Source organism: Eulemur rufifrons, chromosome 9 (assembly GCF_041146395.1).
Source record: "Eulemur rufifrons isolate Redbay chromosome 9, OSU_ERuf_1, whole genome shotgun sequence".
Classification (NCBI taxonomy): Eukaryota; Metazoa; Chordata; class Mammalia; order Primates; family Lemuridae; genus Eulemur; species Eulemur rufifrons.
In genome coordinates, this window is record NC_090991.1 from 51711484 (window position 1) to 51730447 (window position 18964).

The 18964-nt window shown below is 45.8% G+C and overlaps 1 protein-coding gene across 2 annotated transcripts in view; it reads right to left on the reverse strand.

The window, feature by feature from the left end:
- RNF157 (ring finger protein 157) overlaps positions 1–9992 on the reverse strand; it is a 77802-nt gene extending 67810 nt beyond the window's left edge. For both annotated transcript variants that reach the window (XM_069481730.1, XM_069481729.1), the window contains exon 1: positions 9905–9992. In XM_069481730.1, coding sequence (XP_069337831.1) covers positions 9905–9992 — 88 coding nt within the window. The remainder of the gene's footprint in view (positions 1–9904) is intronic.
- Between the last annotated feature and the right edge of the window lie 8972 nt (positions 9993–18964).

Below are 18964 nucleotides of genomic sequence, written 5' to 3' on the forward strand. Positions count from 1 at the left end.
TCTATTCTGAACCAGTACGACATAGTAGTAACAACCATAGCTTCACAGTGTTTACAGCAAGGCACACATCAACATTTCCAAACCCTTCCCACATTCTCAAATTCCCAACCCCAATCCCTGTACTCTTCCTCCTTCCACTTTGTGGAGTTCTCTCAAAACCTTTCCCCATTACAGAAATTTCAACATCTTACAACTTCTCCATATTTCTATCCGTGTGTTCTCCTGGTCTCAAGGAGGCATTATTTCTTTCCCTGTTCCAAGGTTAACTTCACCTGAATTCTCATTCCCAGCTGCCTCTACCTCCTCTGAGATCCCATCAATAACCATCTTTCTGTTCCTCTCCTTCCACTGGTTTCTTACTTACCTCATCCTACAAGCATATCCTGGTCTCCCCAGCTTACGTAACAAACGCAAGAAAAGTTCCACCTGCCATGGCTTAACATCCACCCACTTACGCACCCACCCATCCAACCACTCATCCTCTGTCTGCTCCCACCATACGTCCAATAATTCCTCGAAGCTTTACAATAGTTTCCCCGCCTCTACTGAAACTGTGGTCCAGAACACCAACCGAGCCTAGTCTTTTCTCACACTTCATTCAACCTATGAACGCTCAGCAGAATTCAACACTCATTTCTGAGGCTCTCTTTCCCTCGGCTTCCAAAGGCCCTGACAGTTCCGGTCTCTTCTACCTCTCCCTTGCTCCACCTCTTTGCCCAGCCCATAAACACAGACGTGTTCTGAGCCCTCTCCTCTCTCACGTCCTCGCTCTCTTCCTCATGGACTCTAAGCAGAGGCTTTGACTGAAGACAGGGCTGCTCTTTATTCAGATGCTGCCGTCTACCAGCCGTGTGACCTGGGACAAGTCACTTGAACTTTGTGAGTGTTGGTTTCTTTATTTGTAAAATGCAGATAATAATAATTCTGCCAAAGGACTACTGTTGAGATCAAATGAGATGACATGTGAATAGCAGCTGGCTAGGCCCAGTGGGCATTTAGTAAATGCTGGCTTCTCCTTTCCCATGCTCGACTCTCAAACCTTTGTCCCTGGTCTTTTCTTTGGCATTTTAGTCCAAATCCTTAGCCACCTGCCCTGTACGTTCATCTGGATAGCCCATCTTTGCCTCAAACTCAATGAGTAACGGTTTCTTCAGGAAGGAGGAGGAATAGAGAGCATTTTACCTGAAGAGCTGGCACCAGAACTCCTGAGGGAAGGCACTATCTTTGGGGGGATATACCTGAATGAGCGACTTAGACTGGAGAGCGGCGGACCAAGGGTATGGGTGCTTTTGTTGCTCCTTGATGGCACCTAAACTGCTTTGCAATTTGTTTCACTTCCAAGAGGGAAGAGTAAAGAGTCAGAAAAAGGAGAAGTAAGAAGACATTAAGGCAGAGAAAGTCCCTTCATGGGTCTGGGGTAAGTTAAGAAAAAAAATAAAAAATAAATAATAAGACAGAGAAAGGCTGGGGTTGGTGAGTTATGAGCCAGTAAGACTCCCTTGCTGAAGGTAACATTAGGGTAACAATGCTTATTATTCCTTTGGGGTTGTAGTTGTTTGCGTTTCTACAACATACACTCCAACTCATCACTCCCCACAAATCTTTAGTAAAATCTACGTTTGACTACATCATGTGAACGGAATTTTTGGGAGAAACTGAAGAATGGACAGACGTCACATCTGTAGAGGGACAAAGACGGCATGCTGGAGCCCAGAAGCCAAGAGGATCATAACATTAGTTTCTTGGGAACTCACAGAAATCTTGGAGGGGCATTAGAATTCTCCATTCTATGGTTTTGGGGAAGGAGTGGGTTTTTGTCTAATTTCCCTGGATTACAAGGCACAGGAAGGCACCAGCTGACACTTAGGACTCACTTTGAAAGCAGTTTCTGCTCCAGATTCCCAATTTCTGTCAATAGTTCCTCACTTGTCTGGTCATCCAGGCTAAAAACGTCATAGTCATCAAAGCCACAAAAGTCTTGAATATGTGCTTTGTGCAAAGCACACTGGTCAAGACCTCAGGCCCTTCCAAGTTCAATTACAGTGGGTTAGCATGTAAAAGTTTGCTATCAAGTCTCTTCTCCAAACCACCCATACCCCTTTCTTAAAAAGAGATACCCTTTTTAGATTAAATAATTTAACACAATTTCAAAAAATAATTTAATTTAATTTGTTTTTAGAGATCAATCTTTCTTAGAACAACATTTGGTTCCTCTCTATTTTGGCTCCCACCCACCTCCTAAATTTTATTTCTCACTACCTTTCTAGAACTTTCTGACCCAACCAACTAATCTGCTCATTACTCTCTAATCCAGTAAGAACATTTGTAACCTTCAGGCCATTATTAATACTATTCTCCACATTGGGCTACTTGAGAGTTCTATAACCTGCCTTCACAGTCTACCTTCAATGCCATTTGCTCCCAAGAACCCCACCCTTTTAATGATCAAGCTCTTCTCTTTATTTTATTCAAAAGGCATAAACCTCTATGTGTTGTTATTCTTTTTAACAATTTTATTGGAGTATAATATACATAGTATAAAATCCATCCTTCATATAGTTCAATGATTTTGGTAACCATCACCACAATCCACTTGAAAACATTTCCATCATCCCAAAATGTTCCATCATGCCCATTTACAATTAATTCCACTCCCATCCTCAGCCATAGGCAAACATTGTTCCACTTTCTATCTCTGTAAATTTGCTTCTTCTGGTCACATATCATACGAATGGACTCACACAATACATTGTCTTACATCTGGCTTCTTTCACTTTCCATGTTTTTGAACTTAAATCATGTCGTACAGCATGTATCAGTAGTTTATTCCTTTAAATTGCTGAGTAGTGTTTCATTGTATACCACAGTATACCACATTTTGTTTATCCTTTCACCAGCTGATGTACATTTGCACTATTTCCAGTTTTTTAGCTGTTATGAGCAATGCTGCTATGAACATCTGTATACATATCTTTGAGTATACATGTTTTCATTTCTTTTGGACAGATTTGTAGGAGTAGAATTGCTGAATCATAAGGTAAATTTATTGTTTAACTTTTTAAGACACTGCCAAACTTCCCAAAGTGGCTGTACCATTTTACATTCCCCTCAGCACTTCACAGGGATTCCAATTTCTCTGCATTCTCAACATTTGACATTGTCTTGTCTATTCTGGCCTTCCTGGTAGGTGTGAAGTGGTATCTCACTGCAGTTTTAACTGTATTTCGCTAATAAATAACGAAGCTGAGCATCTTTCCATGTGTTTATTAGGCATTCCTATATCTTCTTTGGTGAAATATCCATTCAACTCTTGTCCATTTTTAAATTGAGTTTTTTGTCTTCGTAATATTGAGTTGTAAGAGTTCTTGATATATTCTGGGTACAAATCCTTCATTTATGTATCTGCAAAGATTTTCTTTCAGAAGGTAGCTTGTCTTTTCATCTTTTTAATGTCTTTTATTTATTTATTTATTTATTTTGAGACAGAGTCTCACCCTGGGTAGAGTGCAATGGCGTTGTCATAGCTCACTGTAGCCTCAAACTCCTGGGCTCAAGTGATTCTCCTGCCTCAGCCTCCCAAGTAGTTGGGACTATAGGCACGTGCCACGACACCTGGCTAATTTTTCTATTTTTAGTAGAGATGGGGTCTCCCTCTTGCTCAGGCTGGTCTCAAACTGCTGAGCTCAAGTGATCCTCTCACTTTAACCTCCCAGAGTGCTAGGATTAAAGGGCTGAGCCACCGTACCCAGACTTTTTTAATGTCTTTTGAAGTGGAATTGTTTCTAATTTTGAAGAAATATAATTTATCATTTTTTTACCTGTATGGAATTGTGCTTCTGGTGTCATATCTAAGAACTCTTTGCCCAATCCAAATCAAATAAATATTTTATCCTGTGTCTTCTTCTAAGGGTTTTATAGTTTCAACTCTTGCATTTAGGTCTATGATGCGTTTTTTTAAATAGCTTTATGGAGATATAATTTACATACCCTACAATTCACCTATTTAAAGTGTACAATCCAATGGTTTTTAGTATATTCAGTTATGCAACTACTCACCACTATCTAATTTTAGAACATTGCCATGACCCCAAAAAGAAACCCATTAGCAGTCACTCCTCATTTCTCCTCTCCAGCCCCTGGCAGCCACTAATCTACTTTCTGTCTCTATGGATTTGCTCTTCTGGATATTTCCCATAAATGGGATTATACAATATTTGGCCTTTTGCATCTGGCTTCTTTCACTTAGTGTAATGTTTTCAGGTTCATCGAGACGGTAGCACATAGCAATACTTCATTCCTTTTTATAGCCAGATAGTATTCTATTGTATAGACTTGCCACATTTTATTTCTCAGTAGTTCCATTCATCAGTTGATGGATGTTGGGGCTAATTCCACCTTTTAGCTATTATGAGTGATGCTGCGATGTACAAGTTTTTGTGTGAACGTATTTTTTTCATTTTTCTTGGGCAGCTACCTAGGAGTGGAACTCCTGAGTCATATAATAACTAACCATCTGAGGAACTGTCAAACTGTTTTCCAAAGTGGCTGCATCATTTTATATTCCCACCAGCAGGGTATGAAGCTTTCAATTCCTCCATTTCCTTACTGATACTTGTCATTATCATTTTTTTGATTATAGCCATCCTAGTGAGTGTAAAGTGGTATCTAATTGTAGTTTTGATTTTTTATGTCCCTAATGGTTAATGATGTTGGGCATCTTTTGATGTGCTTATCATCCATTGTATATCTTTTTTGGAGAAATGTCTATTCAAGTGCTTTGCCCATTTTTTAATTGGTTATTTGTCTTTTTATTATTGAGTGTAAGAGTTCTTTGTATATTCTAGATACAAATTCCTTATGTATATGATTTGCAAACATTGTCTCCCATTCTTGAGGTACTCTTTTCACTCTATAATCCATTTTGAGTTAACTTTTGGTGATGTGAAGATCTGAGTTCATTTTTGGGTTTTTTTTTTTTGCTTGTTAATATCCAATTGTCCCAACATTATATGTTGAAAAAGACTATCCTTTCTCCATCGAATTGTCTTGGCACTTTTGTCAAAATCAACTGACAATAAATGTAAGGATTTATTTTTGGCTTGCAATTCTGTTCCATTGAACTACATGCATTTTGTTATGCCAATATCACACTATTTTGATGTGATATATTACTGTGGCTTTATAGTAATTTTTTGAATAGAGTAGAGAGAGTCCTCCAAATTTGTTCTTCTTTTTCAAAGTTGTTTTGGATATTTTAAAGTGTCAAGTGTGCCAACCAAATAATTCTTTATTCTGTAATAAGTTCCTATTTTTAAGTCCGTGGTTTCAAAACTAATATTAAATTGATGCTCCTAAAGCTACGGGAAACTTCTATAATTATTTGACGGGCAGATTTATTACTCCCGCTTTTAAAAACTGCTCTGGCCATAGGACAGACCCATTTGAGAAGCATATGTGTACTCCAAGGTAACACAAATTTGGAGAAGGAGGTAGGTGTAATTAATATCTACAATCATTTGAAGTTAAGAAGATTATCCTTGATAATGTAGGTGGGCCTCTCCAATCAGTTCAGGGCCTTAACAGCAAAAACCCAGGTTTAACCAAGTTAGCTGGTCAGGACTTAATTACCATTCTGAATTTTTATAATAGGTTTACCTCTTAAGACTTCAGCAAAATGAATTCTTCTTATATTCCAATTTACTCAAATACATAGAGGGAAATGAACTAGATTTTTTTTTTTTTATCAAAAGGCAGATTACTTGGGGAGAAGGCATACAAATTTATTTAATGTGTACACAGGGAGAACCATGGAGTGATTACCCCTGAACTAGATTTACGAGGTACTGATTTATACGAATTAAATTGTCTCTGTATTATAGTATGCCTATTTCTTCCTGGATAGAGAAAACAGGCTTTTATCAATGTGGATACACCTGTCAAAAGATGGGCTTTTATGCATTAAAAGCAACCACTTCAGCAAAGTCATACCTTTGTTAAACAATGACCACTTAGACTTTTAAAGAAGGAAAGATCTTAAAGGATTAAAAGCTTCTACAGCCTCTAACTCAAACATTACAAAGGCACAACTAAATGCAGCATAACAGTGCTCTAAATTGCTTTCTCTGCTAATGCAGAAATGCTATACAAAAACTAACTCCCACCGAACTTTATCATTTAAATGATTAATATTCATGCATTTATTAACACAGCTAAAAATCACCTAAGAACACATACATAACATTACTCATTGCTACATTGTTTGCAATAGTAAAATACTGAAAAAAAACCCGCAAATGTTTATCAATAGGAGACTACATAAAAATATGATGGGATGTGCACAGAGGAGTATAATACAGTTGTTTTTTTTTTTTTTTTGAGACAGAGTCTCGCTCTGTTGCCCGGGCTAGAGTGAGTGCCGTGGCGTCAGCCTAGCTCACAGCAACCTCAAACTCCTGGGCTTAAGCGATCCTACTGCCTCAGCCTCCCGAGTAGCTGGGACTACAGGCATGCGCCACCATGCCTGGCTAATTTTTTGTATATATATATTTTAGTTGTCCATATAATTTCTTTCTATTTTTAGTAGAGACGGGGTCTCGCTCTTGCTCAGGCTGGTCTCGAACTCCTGACCTCGAGCGATCCACCCGCCTCGGCCTCCCAGAGTGCTAGGATTACAGGCGTGAGCCACCGCGCCCGGCCAATACAGTTGTTTTAAAAGAACAAATAAATGCTCAAATATGAGACAACATAAAATGATCTCCAATATCTCTGAAAGTGAAAAGAACAAGGTGTAGAACAGTCTAAATGCCGTGCTATGCTTGTACTTACATGAGAAACTCTGGGAGAATGCCAAGGAAACCCAAAGTGGTGACACAGGGAAGGCAGGTTTACGAGGAGGAAGGGGAACTGGGTGGCTGGAGGACAGCAGCAAGAACAAGACTTTCACTGTACGCCTTTTTTTTTCTTTTAAACGTTGGCCCATATTACTCTATTAGTTACACAAAAAATAAATAATTCCAAATAATTTAGGCTATTTTATTTCTACCTGCCTCTATTTTAAAAAAACGGGGTAGGGGGAAGGGCCAGGCGCAGTTGCTAACAACTAATCCTAGCACTTTAGGAGGTCAAGGTGGGAGGATCACTTGAAGCCAGGAGTTTGAGGCCAGTCTGGGCAATATAGCAAGACACATCCGTCTCTACAAAAAATAAAAAAATTAGCTGGGCATGGTGGTGCACACCCGTAGTCCCACCTACTCAGATCACTTGAGCCCAGGAGTTCAAGCTGCAGTGAGCTCCACCAGCACCACTGCACTCCAGCCTGGGCAACAGAGAACGACCCTGTCTCTAAAAAAAGAAAAAAAGAAAAGAAAAAAGCTACAAACCCAAGTCCCAATACAAAATCAATCATTCTTGATAGCTTTTAAATGGTTCAGTTTCAATGTGCATCCAAAACTAAGCAGTTCCATTAAAAATATCAAAAAAAGAAAAGCAATTTCTGCTGGGCGCTATGCCCATCATTACAGGGACAGGTGACAGTGTTTCTTCCTGAAACAACTGTTCCATAGGCAGTATAGTTTTAGTGACTTTCCAGTGAGCCAGAGGGTGATCTCGGCTCAGCACCTAGACTACAAGGTATGTTCCGCCAAGCACCTGGAAAAAGCTGACTCTGCTATTTGCTTTGTTCCACTACCGGTACCCAGGGTAAGGAGACTTCTCAAAATTAACCCAGGCTGATTCCTCAACCAGGACAGGCCTCTGAGTTTTCTTTCAGTTCTGACACAGAATGGCCTCCATTCCACAAATCATCCAATACAGGCTCAAAACCCAATTCCTTGTGAAAGGCACAAGCAGATGGTATAGCAAGAAGAGCACTAATTTGCTGGGTGACCTTGGCCATACCAATTCATTTCTCTGGGTTTTCATTTTCTTACTGGTGAAATGAATGGGTCTGGGCCAAATTCTCTTGAAGGTTCCTTTCAGGACTAAAATACCATAATTCCATATAGAGCCAGGTCAGGTCAATTTAAAGATCAGATGAAGAGTGGGAGATGCCTCTAGTCTAGAGCATATATGCAAGCTCACATAAGTTTTCAGATACACAAGGGTATGCTGACGGGACACGGACGTTCTGGTTCCTATTTTCTGTGTTTTGCCTTCATCATGAATAATTTGGTCCACTTGCTGTAAAGATTTCTCTCATATACAATGTCTAATTAAAAGTTAATTACAATTTTATAAAACTTTTAAAAGACCAGTAGGGAAGATTATTTAAAACTATAAGTATTGAATGTGTTAGTTAAAGTAAGTTTTAGTTCGGCCCATTATCCTTTTATCATCATCATTCAAGATTCATACTTGTACTTACATCCTTCGGGGAGCAGCCTCCCAGAGATTTACCTATGTTAATTCCCATATGTTAAGGCGGGGTGAATACGCTCTGGAGACAGCAAATGCTACTGAAAATCCAAGCTCAGCAAAACATGCTCCACATTCTGATCAATAAAAGCTGAGTGATTTAAGAAAAAAATTACACAAATACTGCTCTATATTTTTGTCTATTAAAAAACAAAATGCATGCCTTCTTTAGCACTGGCTTCATGTCGTTATAATTATCAAGCACTTTTTAAAAATACTAATGATCCACAGCTTTACCTTAGACCTTCCTAAAACAGCTCTTAATCATCTCTGCAAAGATTCATTCTTTGGCACAAAAGCAGTGAGAAACACACTCTGGCAGACGCTCTGCAGGGATGCAGGTTCATTGTCTGGCCCCTGCTTTCACCTGGCAGAAACTGGACACACTGCTGAGAAACAGCTCATCTCATTAGCATGTCTTTATTCTACCAAAATGAGAATGGCTCTGCTCCAAGTCTGACACCTCACTCCAAGATCACCAAAATCACCATCAGGTCCTAGGCCAAAGAGAAGGTTGTAGCCATCAGCCCCAGAAGTCTTGAGAATAGCAATTAAAAATAAAGAGAGCTGATAGCTAGGTAATGCACCAGCAGTTCAAATTGGCCCGTGCTCAATCAGCTGAACTCCCTTCTTGTGATTCTTTCCTTTGCTGTCAAAATCCTTCCCTACCTCCAATACTGATGCCACAACCCAGAGGATGGAGACACTTATCTTTTTAAGTGAAGGAGTGATTGTTTCTGAAAACACTTCTGTACATATTAAATACCTCTGCCCTGTCCCAGAGCTATCCCAATTCCAAAAACCAGGCTTGCCGGCTACTCAGGCAAAGGGACATCCAGAGACTCTGATACTCAGATTCTCAAACATTTCTAATAAAAACACTTTTTTTTTTCCCTCTAATAGCCTCTGGGAAAGCACCCGCATTGCAAACGCATGTTCGGCCTCCATCCTCCAGCAGGCAATGGGAGCTTTTCCAGGAGAAACCTCATTCTAACCTTTCCAGAGGCCTGGATGCGGCAGCCCAGGACAGCACCTGTGCCAGGTGCCTGTTACAGCGGCCAAGACCGCGTCCCCTAAGCTCCCAGCCCCTGCGAGGCCAGCGGGTTCTGCGGTCCGGCTAGCCTGGTCCGGGCCAGGCGCCGACCCCCCTGTAACGCTGCAGCCCCACTCCTCAGGAGCCTGCAGTCCCCGCCGGGCACACGTCCCTGCCACAGGGCAGATTACAACGGAGACTGATCACGTCCTCAAGTGGAGGGGCTCTGTGACCTCGGCGACCCGCCAGCCTCCTAAGGCAGCCCCCCGCGCTAACTCTCCTGGGGCGGGGGGACCTCGGCCTCCCCGAATACCTTCCACGCTCGAAGGTCGTTTCGGAGCGGCCGCGACCCCCGGCCCCCTGAGGGCCCGCGGGCCCCCCGCTCGGGAGCATCCCGACCCGGAGCCCCCACGTCTCTCCTCCCCCTGCTCCCAGCCGCGGCGCCCGCCCGGCCCTCACCGGACTTGGGCGGGTAGCGGTACACGGAATTGGACGGGATGTCCACCTCCTCCACGCCCGCGTGCTGCCGGCTCGTCAGGGCCCCCATGGCCGCTGCGGCTGCGGCGCCCGGCCCGGCTCTGGCGCCCGCGCCGCCCTCCGCGCCTCACCGCGGCCGCCCGCCCCGCGCCCCGTGCGGGGGTCGGCTGCCCGGCGCGGCCGGCTCCGCTGCGGCGCTGCGGCTCTGGCGGCGGGGAGCCCCCGGCGCGCCGCGCACCATCCTCCGCCGGGCACCGCGGCGGCGCCTCTGCCGAGGGGCTGCGGGGCTGGGCCGGGGGCGCCGCCGCCGCCTCAGGCCGCGTGATGTCAGCGGTGGCTCGCGCGCGGGGACCGCGGCGGCCCCGGCCAATGGCGAGGCGGGGCGGGAGCGCCCGCGCGGGGCCAGCCAATGGGCGGCGGGCTGTCTCCTGGGCCGGCGGCGCGGGCCTCGCGCCGGGAGCGGCGGCCGTAGCGGGCGCGGGGACGGCCCGGGGGCTCGCGGCGGGGCGGGGGCCGGACTGCGCGGACCGCGGGGCGGGGATGCGTCGGGCCGGGGAAGCGTCCCCCCGCGCCTGCTTCTCCCTGCCCTGGTTACCCCTCCCGGCGCAGGAAGCCGCCCCGTCCCGCGGAGCGCCGCGCCGCCCGGAGCTCGCTCGCCATTGTCCCAGACCCCCGAGCGCGTGCCGTCCCCGCCCTCGCAGCTTCCCGGCCTGGAGGACGCCGGCCCGGGCCCCACACGCTCAGCATCTGCACACGTCCGTCGGAAACCCTGCACAGCATGGCGAGGAGGGGGCGCCCCACGGTCCCTTGAGGCGGCAGAGCAGTTCAGGGGACGCTACCATCTCTCTAGCCCCCAGCTTCTGAGTCCCAAGTGCTCTCCCAGGCGTCAGTAAGACTAAATAATGCTGGTGACCAGCTAGGAAGAGTCACCGTCCCTGTCACGTAGGTCATCGCAACGCGCTCCGAACTCTATGCGTGCTGTTTATGGCTCCCTTGGACAGCTCGTGTGGCCCTGAAGTTAGGGGACCATCAGTTCAGGATTAGACCAAGACGTTCATCCTCCGCCGGTACCTGGGAAACGGTGCCCTGGAAACTTTGGAAAGGCCAGCATGCGGCCTGCCTGCCAAGAGAGTCAACGCAGGGGAAAGGAAATCGGGCCAGGCAGAACCGGGGGCTCCTCTAGATTAAAACACACAACAGTAGGAAACTTGGGCAGGCAGAAGACGTCATTCTAAAGCTTAATTACAGACATTTGTGTTTTAAACCTTTTATTTTCTTTATGTGTCTGGTGTTTATTTCTGAGAGAGTAGATAGATCAGCAACAATTTCAAGTGCTGGAACATAACTTGCACAACTTTGCAACAACATTCAAAGTACAGTTTGGGGTGTTCCCTGGATTCCAGTTCCCTGGATTAGGTTCGTAAAGCTATTTTATAGAGGCTAGCTCTTTCCTAATTATATTTTGCATTGTTCGTCACCCTCTTTTCAGCGGCAGCCAGAAGACCTGGTGCTAAAGGTACCTATGCACACTTGCCTTGTTTCTCCAGCGTCTCAGGATGGCAGAAACCCACCCCTGCTGTGTATATCAGCTGATGCGGACGAGAGCTTGAGCTACAGGGCAAGGCCCTGCCCCAGGCAGCCTCTCCCAAGCCCCGGAGCTCCCTGGCAGAGTTCAGCGCTCTCTCCAGCCCCCTGCCCTAGCCACTAGAAGCCTTTCAGACGTGCCTTTGGGAGGGAACTGGTGTCCTCCTCCATACTCCTTTCACCACACACAGGTCCTACCTTGTAATTGTTGGGTAAAGGTAAAATACAAGTCATGAAGAATCTAGAACCGCCTCAAAATAGAAGGCCTTCAGCATGTCACAGAGTAAAATGTTGCCTTATAATCTTGGGCGCTGTTCAGAAGCTTTTGTTCTTCCTGCCCTCAGCATTTTGTAAAGATGTCATCCCTCCCCTTTGTGGGTTTATCTGTGTCCAAGAGTTTCCTCTTCTTAGCCAGTGCCAGGCAGGGATGTGGCTCAGGCAGGCAGCTCAGTCCTTTTGCTTACAAAGAATCTGTTCTGGTCCCACCTCGGCCTGCTCTGAACCTGGGAAATGGGTTCATCCCCCAACTTGAATAACACTCCTCAAGCCTAGAAGTTGCTTCCTCCTTCCACAAAGGAGTCATGAGTCCAATGCTTGGAATAGTAAAGAAAAACAAGGCATAGCATTATAATATTAGTGGACATTTATTGAATACTCTTTATGTGCCAAGCCCTGTTTTAAACACTTAACACATATTAAAGTATTTAACCCTCTCAACAACCCTGCTGGCTACATGCTATTAACTTTCCCATTTTACAGTTGAAACTGAGGCAGAGAAAGGGCACTAGACTTTGAATTGGACAAATCAAGACCCTAAGTAGTTGTGTAACTTTGGACTAAATCTTTAGAATCTATGTCTCAGTTTCCTCCTCTGAAAATAGCCCAGCTCCCACTGACTATTGCAAAGATGCATTAAGTGAATCCAGACTCATTTTATTTTTATTTAATTAATTAATTTATTTTTTTTGAGACAGCGTCTTAAGCTGTTGCCTGATAGAGTGCGGTGGCATCAACTTAGCTCACAGCAACCTCCAACTCCTGGGCTCAAGCAATCCTCCTGCCTCAGCCTCCCGAGTAGCTGGGACTACAGGTGTACGCCACTATGCCTGGCTAATTTTTTATATTTTTAGTTGCCTGGCCAAATTTCTTTCTGTTTTTCAGTAGAGGCGGGGCTCTCGCTCTTGCTCAGGCTGGTCTCGAACTCCTGAGCTCAAGCAATCCTCCTGTCTTGGCCTCCCAGAGTGCTAGGATTACAGGCATGAGCCACCGAGCTGGCCATCACTTCTTTTTAAAATGAGTCTGGGCTGGGCCTGAGCAAGAGTGAGACCTGTCTCTACAAAAAATAGAAAAAATTAGCTGGGGTGGTGGTGTGTACCTATAGTCCCAGCTACTGGGGAGGCTGAGGCAGGAGGATCCCTTGAGCCCAGGAGCTGGAGGTTGCTGTGAGCTAGGCTGACACCACGGCACTCTAGCCCAGGCAAGAGAGCGAGACTCTTTCTCAAAATAAAATAAAATAACAAAAATAAATAAAAAATAAAAGAAAGAGAGACTTTCTGTGAATTAATTGAGTTAGAGTCCCATAGCCTACAATGTAATCACCTAATGTTACAGTTTTGGAAAAAGAACCTCCGCCAGCGCCCAGGGCAGAGGCAAGATAAGCAGCTCAGCCCTTGGAGCAGCCATCTCTGCAGGGGCTGAGTCCTGCATTCCTCTCTGGTTCTTCCTTGGCTCCACTTGGTTCACTTGCCAGAGATCTGGGCCAGGGACAGTGCCTGAGGGAGAAGAGAGCACAGAGGAGAGGAAAAATCCAGAAGTGACTGCTGTCAAGAGACCCATAAAAATGCTTTTTACTTTGAAAAACGGTCTAGGGAGGGGTTGCACAGTGTGCATAGGGAAATTACCTGCAAATACCATGCTTCCTTTGTGTAAATAACCTGGCAGCATCCTCTCCATTTCCAAGCCGTGGATGCAGCCCTCGAGAGAATCCCAGCAGAGAACTCAGCATTCAAGGGTCTCAGGGGTTTCCTCTGAACACCCGTGTAAGGCAGGCGGGTAAAAGCCAAGTATTTTATCGGGTTCGAGCCCTTCTTCTCAATCTTGGGTCTCAGAAATATGAAGGGTAGAACAAGTAATTTCTCGGTTAGCTAGCAGTCCCTTTGAGCTTTTAATTTTGTTCATTTTGGTTGTCCTGGTTTCAGCCCAGATGTATCTTTTCTACTGTTGTAACACATGCACTCATTTCAACATTGGTGCGGATCCTTACAGCAGGAAGGCGTGAGAGCGCCTGCAGGTGGAAGCTGAGAGACTGGGCCCTGCATTCCCGAGGGAGTAGGATAAGGGAGGCAAACTGATGCCTCAGGTGACCTTAAGGAGCTAAGACAGGCCCCTGCTGTGGGGACAGGAAGATTAGAGTCCTGGCAGTTCTGAATGAGCAGAGAGGGTCTCTCCAAAAGATAGGGCCCAATCAGCAACCCACAGGCCGGATCCCTCTTTCAGTCCTTGGCATGTGGCTTTGATGGACTGAAGCCAAAACCACCGGCAGAGAATTTCACATCCTGCTCCCGATCAGCAGGCAGATAATGCCGTCAGAGGGCTCCGATCCTACCTACATGCTTCGGGACCCTGCAGACAGTTCCTCCGGCAACCTAAGGCCCTCTCTCTGTTGAGGAAAATAACCTTGTCCATTAGGAAACCTGCAATTGAGCTTTCATATTTTGCTTCTTGCCAAATGTGAATTCTTCCTTGTTAATTTCGTCCTTGGCTGTGGGCTGCTAACAAAGGAGACCTGTTCACATGGCTGCAAATTCAGTTGGGTTTGCAGCTTCTTAATCTACTTTTCAAGTTAAGACCAAGATGAAAGACAATGTTAACATCAGTGGCCCAGTGTGGTGGGGCTGGGGGAGGTGAGTAAGGTGCCCTGGGGGTCAGCTTCAAGGAGACCTCACTCTCAGATGTCTCACCTGCCTCACCCTGGTTCCAGCCTGTGCCCAGGCATCTGGCATTTGGAGAGATGGGGGGGAGGGGTGCTGAGACATTATTCCTGCTGAAGGACTAGTTTAAAGAAATTAGGAGAGTCCATTCTATTTTTTGTTCCTATCAAATACAAGATCCTGTGAGCTTATTTCTCTATGTCCACTCTGCCTGCATTTTCCTCCTCATTGGCCCAGCCCTTCTTTTAGTTTTGAGCTCACCCCGCCTGGGCTGCACATCCTGCATGGGAAAGTTAATGTGAAAAGAATGTGCCGCTAACGTGTCAGCCCAGTATCGACCCAGCTGGCCCTGCTGCCCTTCTCTGGGAAACAGAGCAGACAGGCACAAAGCCTGGCATCTGTCTCTTGCTACCTAGAGAAAGCAGAATGTGGTAACAGCCTCAAACCGTTCTTTAACAAAACAAATACTCAATTGCGGTTACTTAGACGATCAAAGGAAGAAAATGAGAACAAATTTACTCCCTTCTCCCAGGGTTTCTTGAAAATGCCTGTCCTGGCTGCTCTGTCAGATTTGAAAGGCACTGAAAAAGTCCAGCCCCCTCACCTGACAGGTGAGGCAGCTGCCACCTGGATGGGCGAAGTGGCTTGCTCAGGGCCCTGCAAATGACAGCAATGGCTCAGAACCCAGGGACCCCTGGCTGCCTGTGCATTGGTTCTTGCTATGGGAAGCAGGTGGTACTGGTTTTCTTTCTTTCTTTTATTTGCAGGGTGAGCTGTCTCCTAGGGCTGGTGTAAGAGGACAGGCCGACTCAAGGAAAAAGCTCAGAAAGCCAACACAAGTGCATGTGGGTGTTCAGCTGTTACAATAACAGTGCCAACTGTGCTCAAGTCGAAATAAGAAAACCACAGAGCTCCTCTGGGCTGGAGACTCCCTCCTCCTCCCTATACTCCTCTGAAACTGGAGGTAAGGTGAGGGCGGCAGAACGAGAACCCATCAAGCGCTCACCTAACTCCTCCCAGGCACACGACCCAGAGAGCTGCTGAGAAAAGAAAAATGAGAGTGGCCCTTAAGGTTAGGGGATCAGATTCTTAGCAAGTGGGTTATAAGCAGCGTATGCGCACTCATAACATGTCCCAGCTGAAGTCGGGCTAAAGTCCAAACAGACCAGCAATTTATTTTCAATGACACATTTATTCCTGAGCTAATCGGTTGTTGTGCTATCCTATTAGGGCACTTCAAAGACTGTGTTGAGCCTGGCAAAGTAATAAACAGAAATACCATTCAGTGTTGTGGTTCTCACAGTAAACTATTGGAAGGCTTAGATTCTTTTTTATGCACCACAAGGTGTGTATTTATTATCTTGCTTAGTTGTATACTGTTATCTGTTATATTCCAAGATGAAACCTATGTTTGAAAAGAGGTCTGACAATTTCATTAGCTTCCTCTCTGTTTTTCCCACCTCGTAGTCTTCCTGCCTCTCATCCATTCTAAAAATTATTCTTAGGTTAGCTTTATCAACGTGCAGTTGTCATGTTACTGTCTTGCCCAAGTACCTTCAGTGGCTCCCTACTACCTTACAGAAGACACTTGGTCCCCACGCCCTTTCCTCCCACTGCTTCCCACCAAACCCCTGCTTGTACCCAGAACGCAGCTTATCATTCCTGCTCATGTCTTTGCTCATGAAAAACCCTTCCACGTGGGCCCTTCCGTTCCTGTCTGCCAAGGTGAATTCCACTCAGCCGAAATCCTACCTCTTCCATGAAGCCGGCTCTGAGAACTGCAGCCCACAGGCGGTTCTTCTTTCTCATTTCTATTGCATGAATTATTTTCTGTGTAACTTGGTATTCATCCAGGGGATGACCCCAGCCTCAAAGGCAAAAGGCATATACAGTTGTCCCTCTGTATCTGTGAGGGATTAGCTCCAGGACTCCACAGGTAACAAAATCCCTGAATGCTCAAGTACCTGAAATAGCATAGCATTTGCATGTCACCTATACACGTCCTCCCAAATACTTTAAATCATCTCTAGATTACATAAAATACCTAATACAGTGTAAATGCTATAAAAATAGTTGTTAAACTGTATTAGGGTTTTGGTTGTATTGTTATTTTTTAGTGCTTTTTCCAAATATTTCCATGGTTGGTTGAATCCATGGATATGACTTTATAAGGCTCTGAAATCAAACAGAACAAGGTTCAAAACCTAGCTTGTCCATTATTGGCTGTGCATCTGGAAAAGTTCCTTGACCTCTCTGAGCCTTAGCTTCCTCATCCATAAATGAACACGAGAACATCTAAAAGCTGTTTGAACATTAAATTAGACAAAATATGTGAAGCCCTAGCACAGTTCCTGGCACACAGCAGGTGCTCAATAAATGCTAACTTTTTTAAATTAAAAAAATGTATAAGTAGGATGGTGGTCGTGGAAGTCAGAATCCATTAAGGAGTGTGTTAACAACTCACCTGCCGTAAAAAAAAAAAAAAAAAAAAAAAGGTATAAAGTGATTAGATGCCAAAAAGACAATTTTTAGGTCAGATTTAAAGGATTTCAGAGCCAGGATATGTACTTGAGACCCTGTCTTAATCGTGCAGTTGACGAAACTGAGGTACGTGCCCTACCAGGTGCAGGTAGAGCCCAGGAGTTGGAATTTCCGAAGACATCATCTTTCCGTATCGGTTAGAACTCAAAATGCTAGGAACACGTCTCCTCTATCATATGGATGGTGGCTGCTAAAGGGCCAGAGAAAAAGATAGCCGGGCCCCTTCCTTCTCGCTGAAGCGCGGCAACCCAAGTCACTGCACCAGAAGCCAACAGGACCCCTACTGGCACACTCGCCCTGCAGTCTGGACCCGCCGTCTGTGGACTGCTGGTGTGCGTGGAGGTTGTCTGCCATTGCCAGCGTCACACTTGTGTGCCATTTGCTCACTACAGAGAAAGTTCACTGAGTCGGGGCCTGCTGTCTGGAGCTGAGTGTTTAGGAATTCTGCCAGCCAAGTGTTAAACTTGGTAGCTTGAAATTGGCCATAATGGGAGTATTTACACCACAGAAACCATTAAATGCTACGGATCAGGGCTGTCTCTCTCTCCCCAGAGCCAGTTTACCAGAACACCATCTTATGTTTCTTCTAATCTCTCAGAAGGGGTAGGCACATTGCTACCCAGATAGTCAGTGCTTACTAAATAAACGACTGTTTAGGTATGTATTAAGAATAATCACTTTTGAGGCCGGGCGCAGTGGCTCATGCCTGTTATTCTAGCACTCTGGGAAGCCAAGGCAGGAGGATCGCTTGAGGTCAGGAGTTCGAGACCACCCTGAGCAAGAGCAAGACCCCATCTCTACAAAAAATATGAAAATTAGCCAGGTGTGGTGGTGCACGCCTGTAGTCCCACGTACTCGGGAGGCTGAGGCAGGAGGATCACTTGAGCCCAGGAGTTTGAGGTTGCAGTGAACTATGATGACGCCACGGCACTCTAGCCTGGGCGACAGAGTGAGACCTTGTCTCAAAAAAAAGGAATAGGCCGGGCGCGGTGGCTCACGCCTGTAATCCTAGCACTCTGGGAGGCCGAGGTGGGCGGATTGTTTGAGCTCAGAGTTCGAGACCAGCCTGAGCAAGAGCGAGACCCCATCTCTACTAAAAATAGAAAGAAATTATATGGACAGCTAAAAATATATAGAAAAAATTAGCCGGGCATGGTGGCGCATGCCTGTAGTCCCAGCTACTCGGGAGGCTGAGACAGGAGGATCGCTTGAGCCCAGAAGTTTGAGGTTGCTGTGAGCTAGGCTGACGCCACGGCACTCACTCTAGCCCGGCAACAGAGTGAGACTCTGTCTCAAAAAAAAAAAAAAAAAAAGGAATAATCCCTTTTGAGCAATGACTGTCCAAGCACTTTTGAATGCTTTATCTCATTTAATTTTCACAACAACCCTACGAGATAAGTATTATTATAGTTCCCATTCCCCAGATGAGGAAGCTGAAACTCAGCGAGGCACAGGGAGCAGGAACTTGCTGGAAGCTCATCCGAGCCCAAAGTCCCAGGTCTTACCTGCAGATCGTCTGTCCCTTCAGCCTCTGTGGGGAAAGCCTGTGTGAGTGCCAGGCCTTGGTGGCCAGCAGGGCCACCAAGCCAGTGGAGTGTTCTCTCTGGATGGTGCCAGTGATGACGGGCAATGCATGGGTCTTCTCCATGGTTGTATCACCACCTCCACCTTCCCCTGCCCCTCTCCATGTTTCATCTTTCTTCCTTGTCCCACCCACTTCCTTCTAGATTGTCTCTTTGCTTTAGGACTCTTTTCTCAACGTGCTCTGAGAAACTCTTAACTATGGAAGTCCTTTTTGGCCTTAAAACTTCCCTCCAAGAGCTCTGGCAGGTGAGTAACCTACCCTCCTATAAATGCTGCCTGAGCCCTGTGCTTCCCTAACCGCCTGCCTTCGGGACTGGAGACACACCCTGTCGTGTTGCTCCTCCCTTCTGACGACTGGGCTCCCCACGCAACCTGGTCAGTGGGTCACCTCTGTTCTGGACGC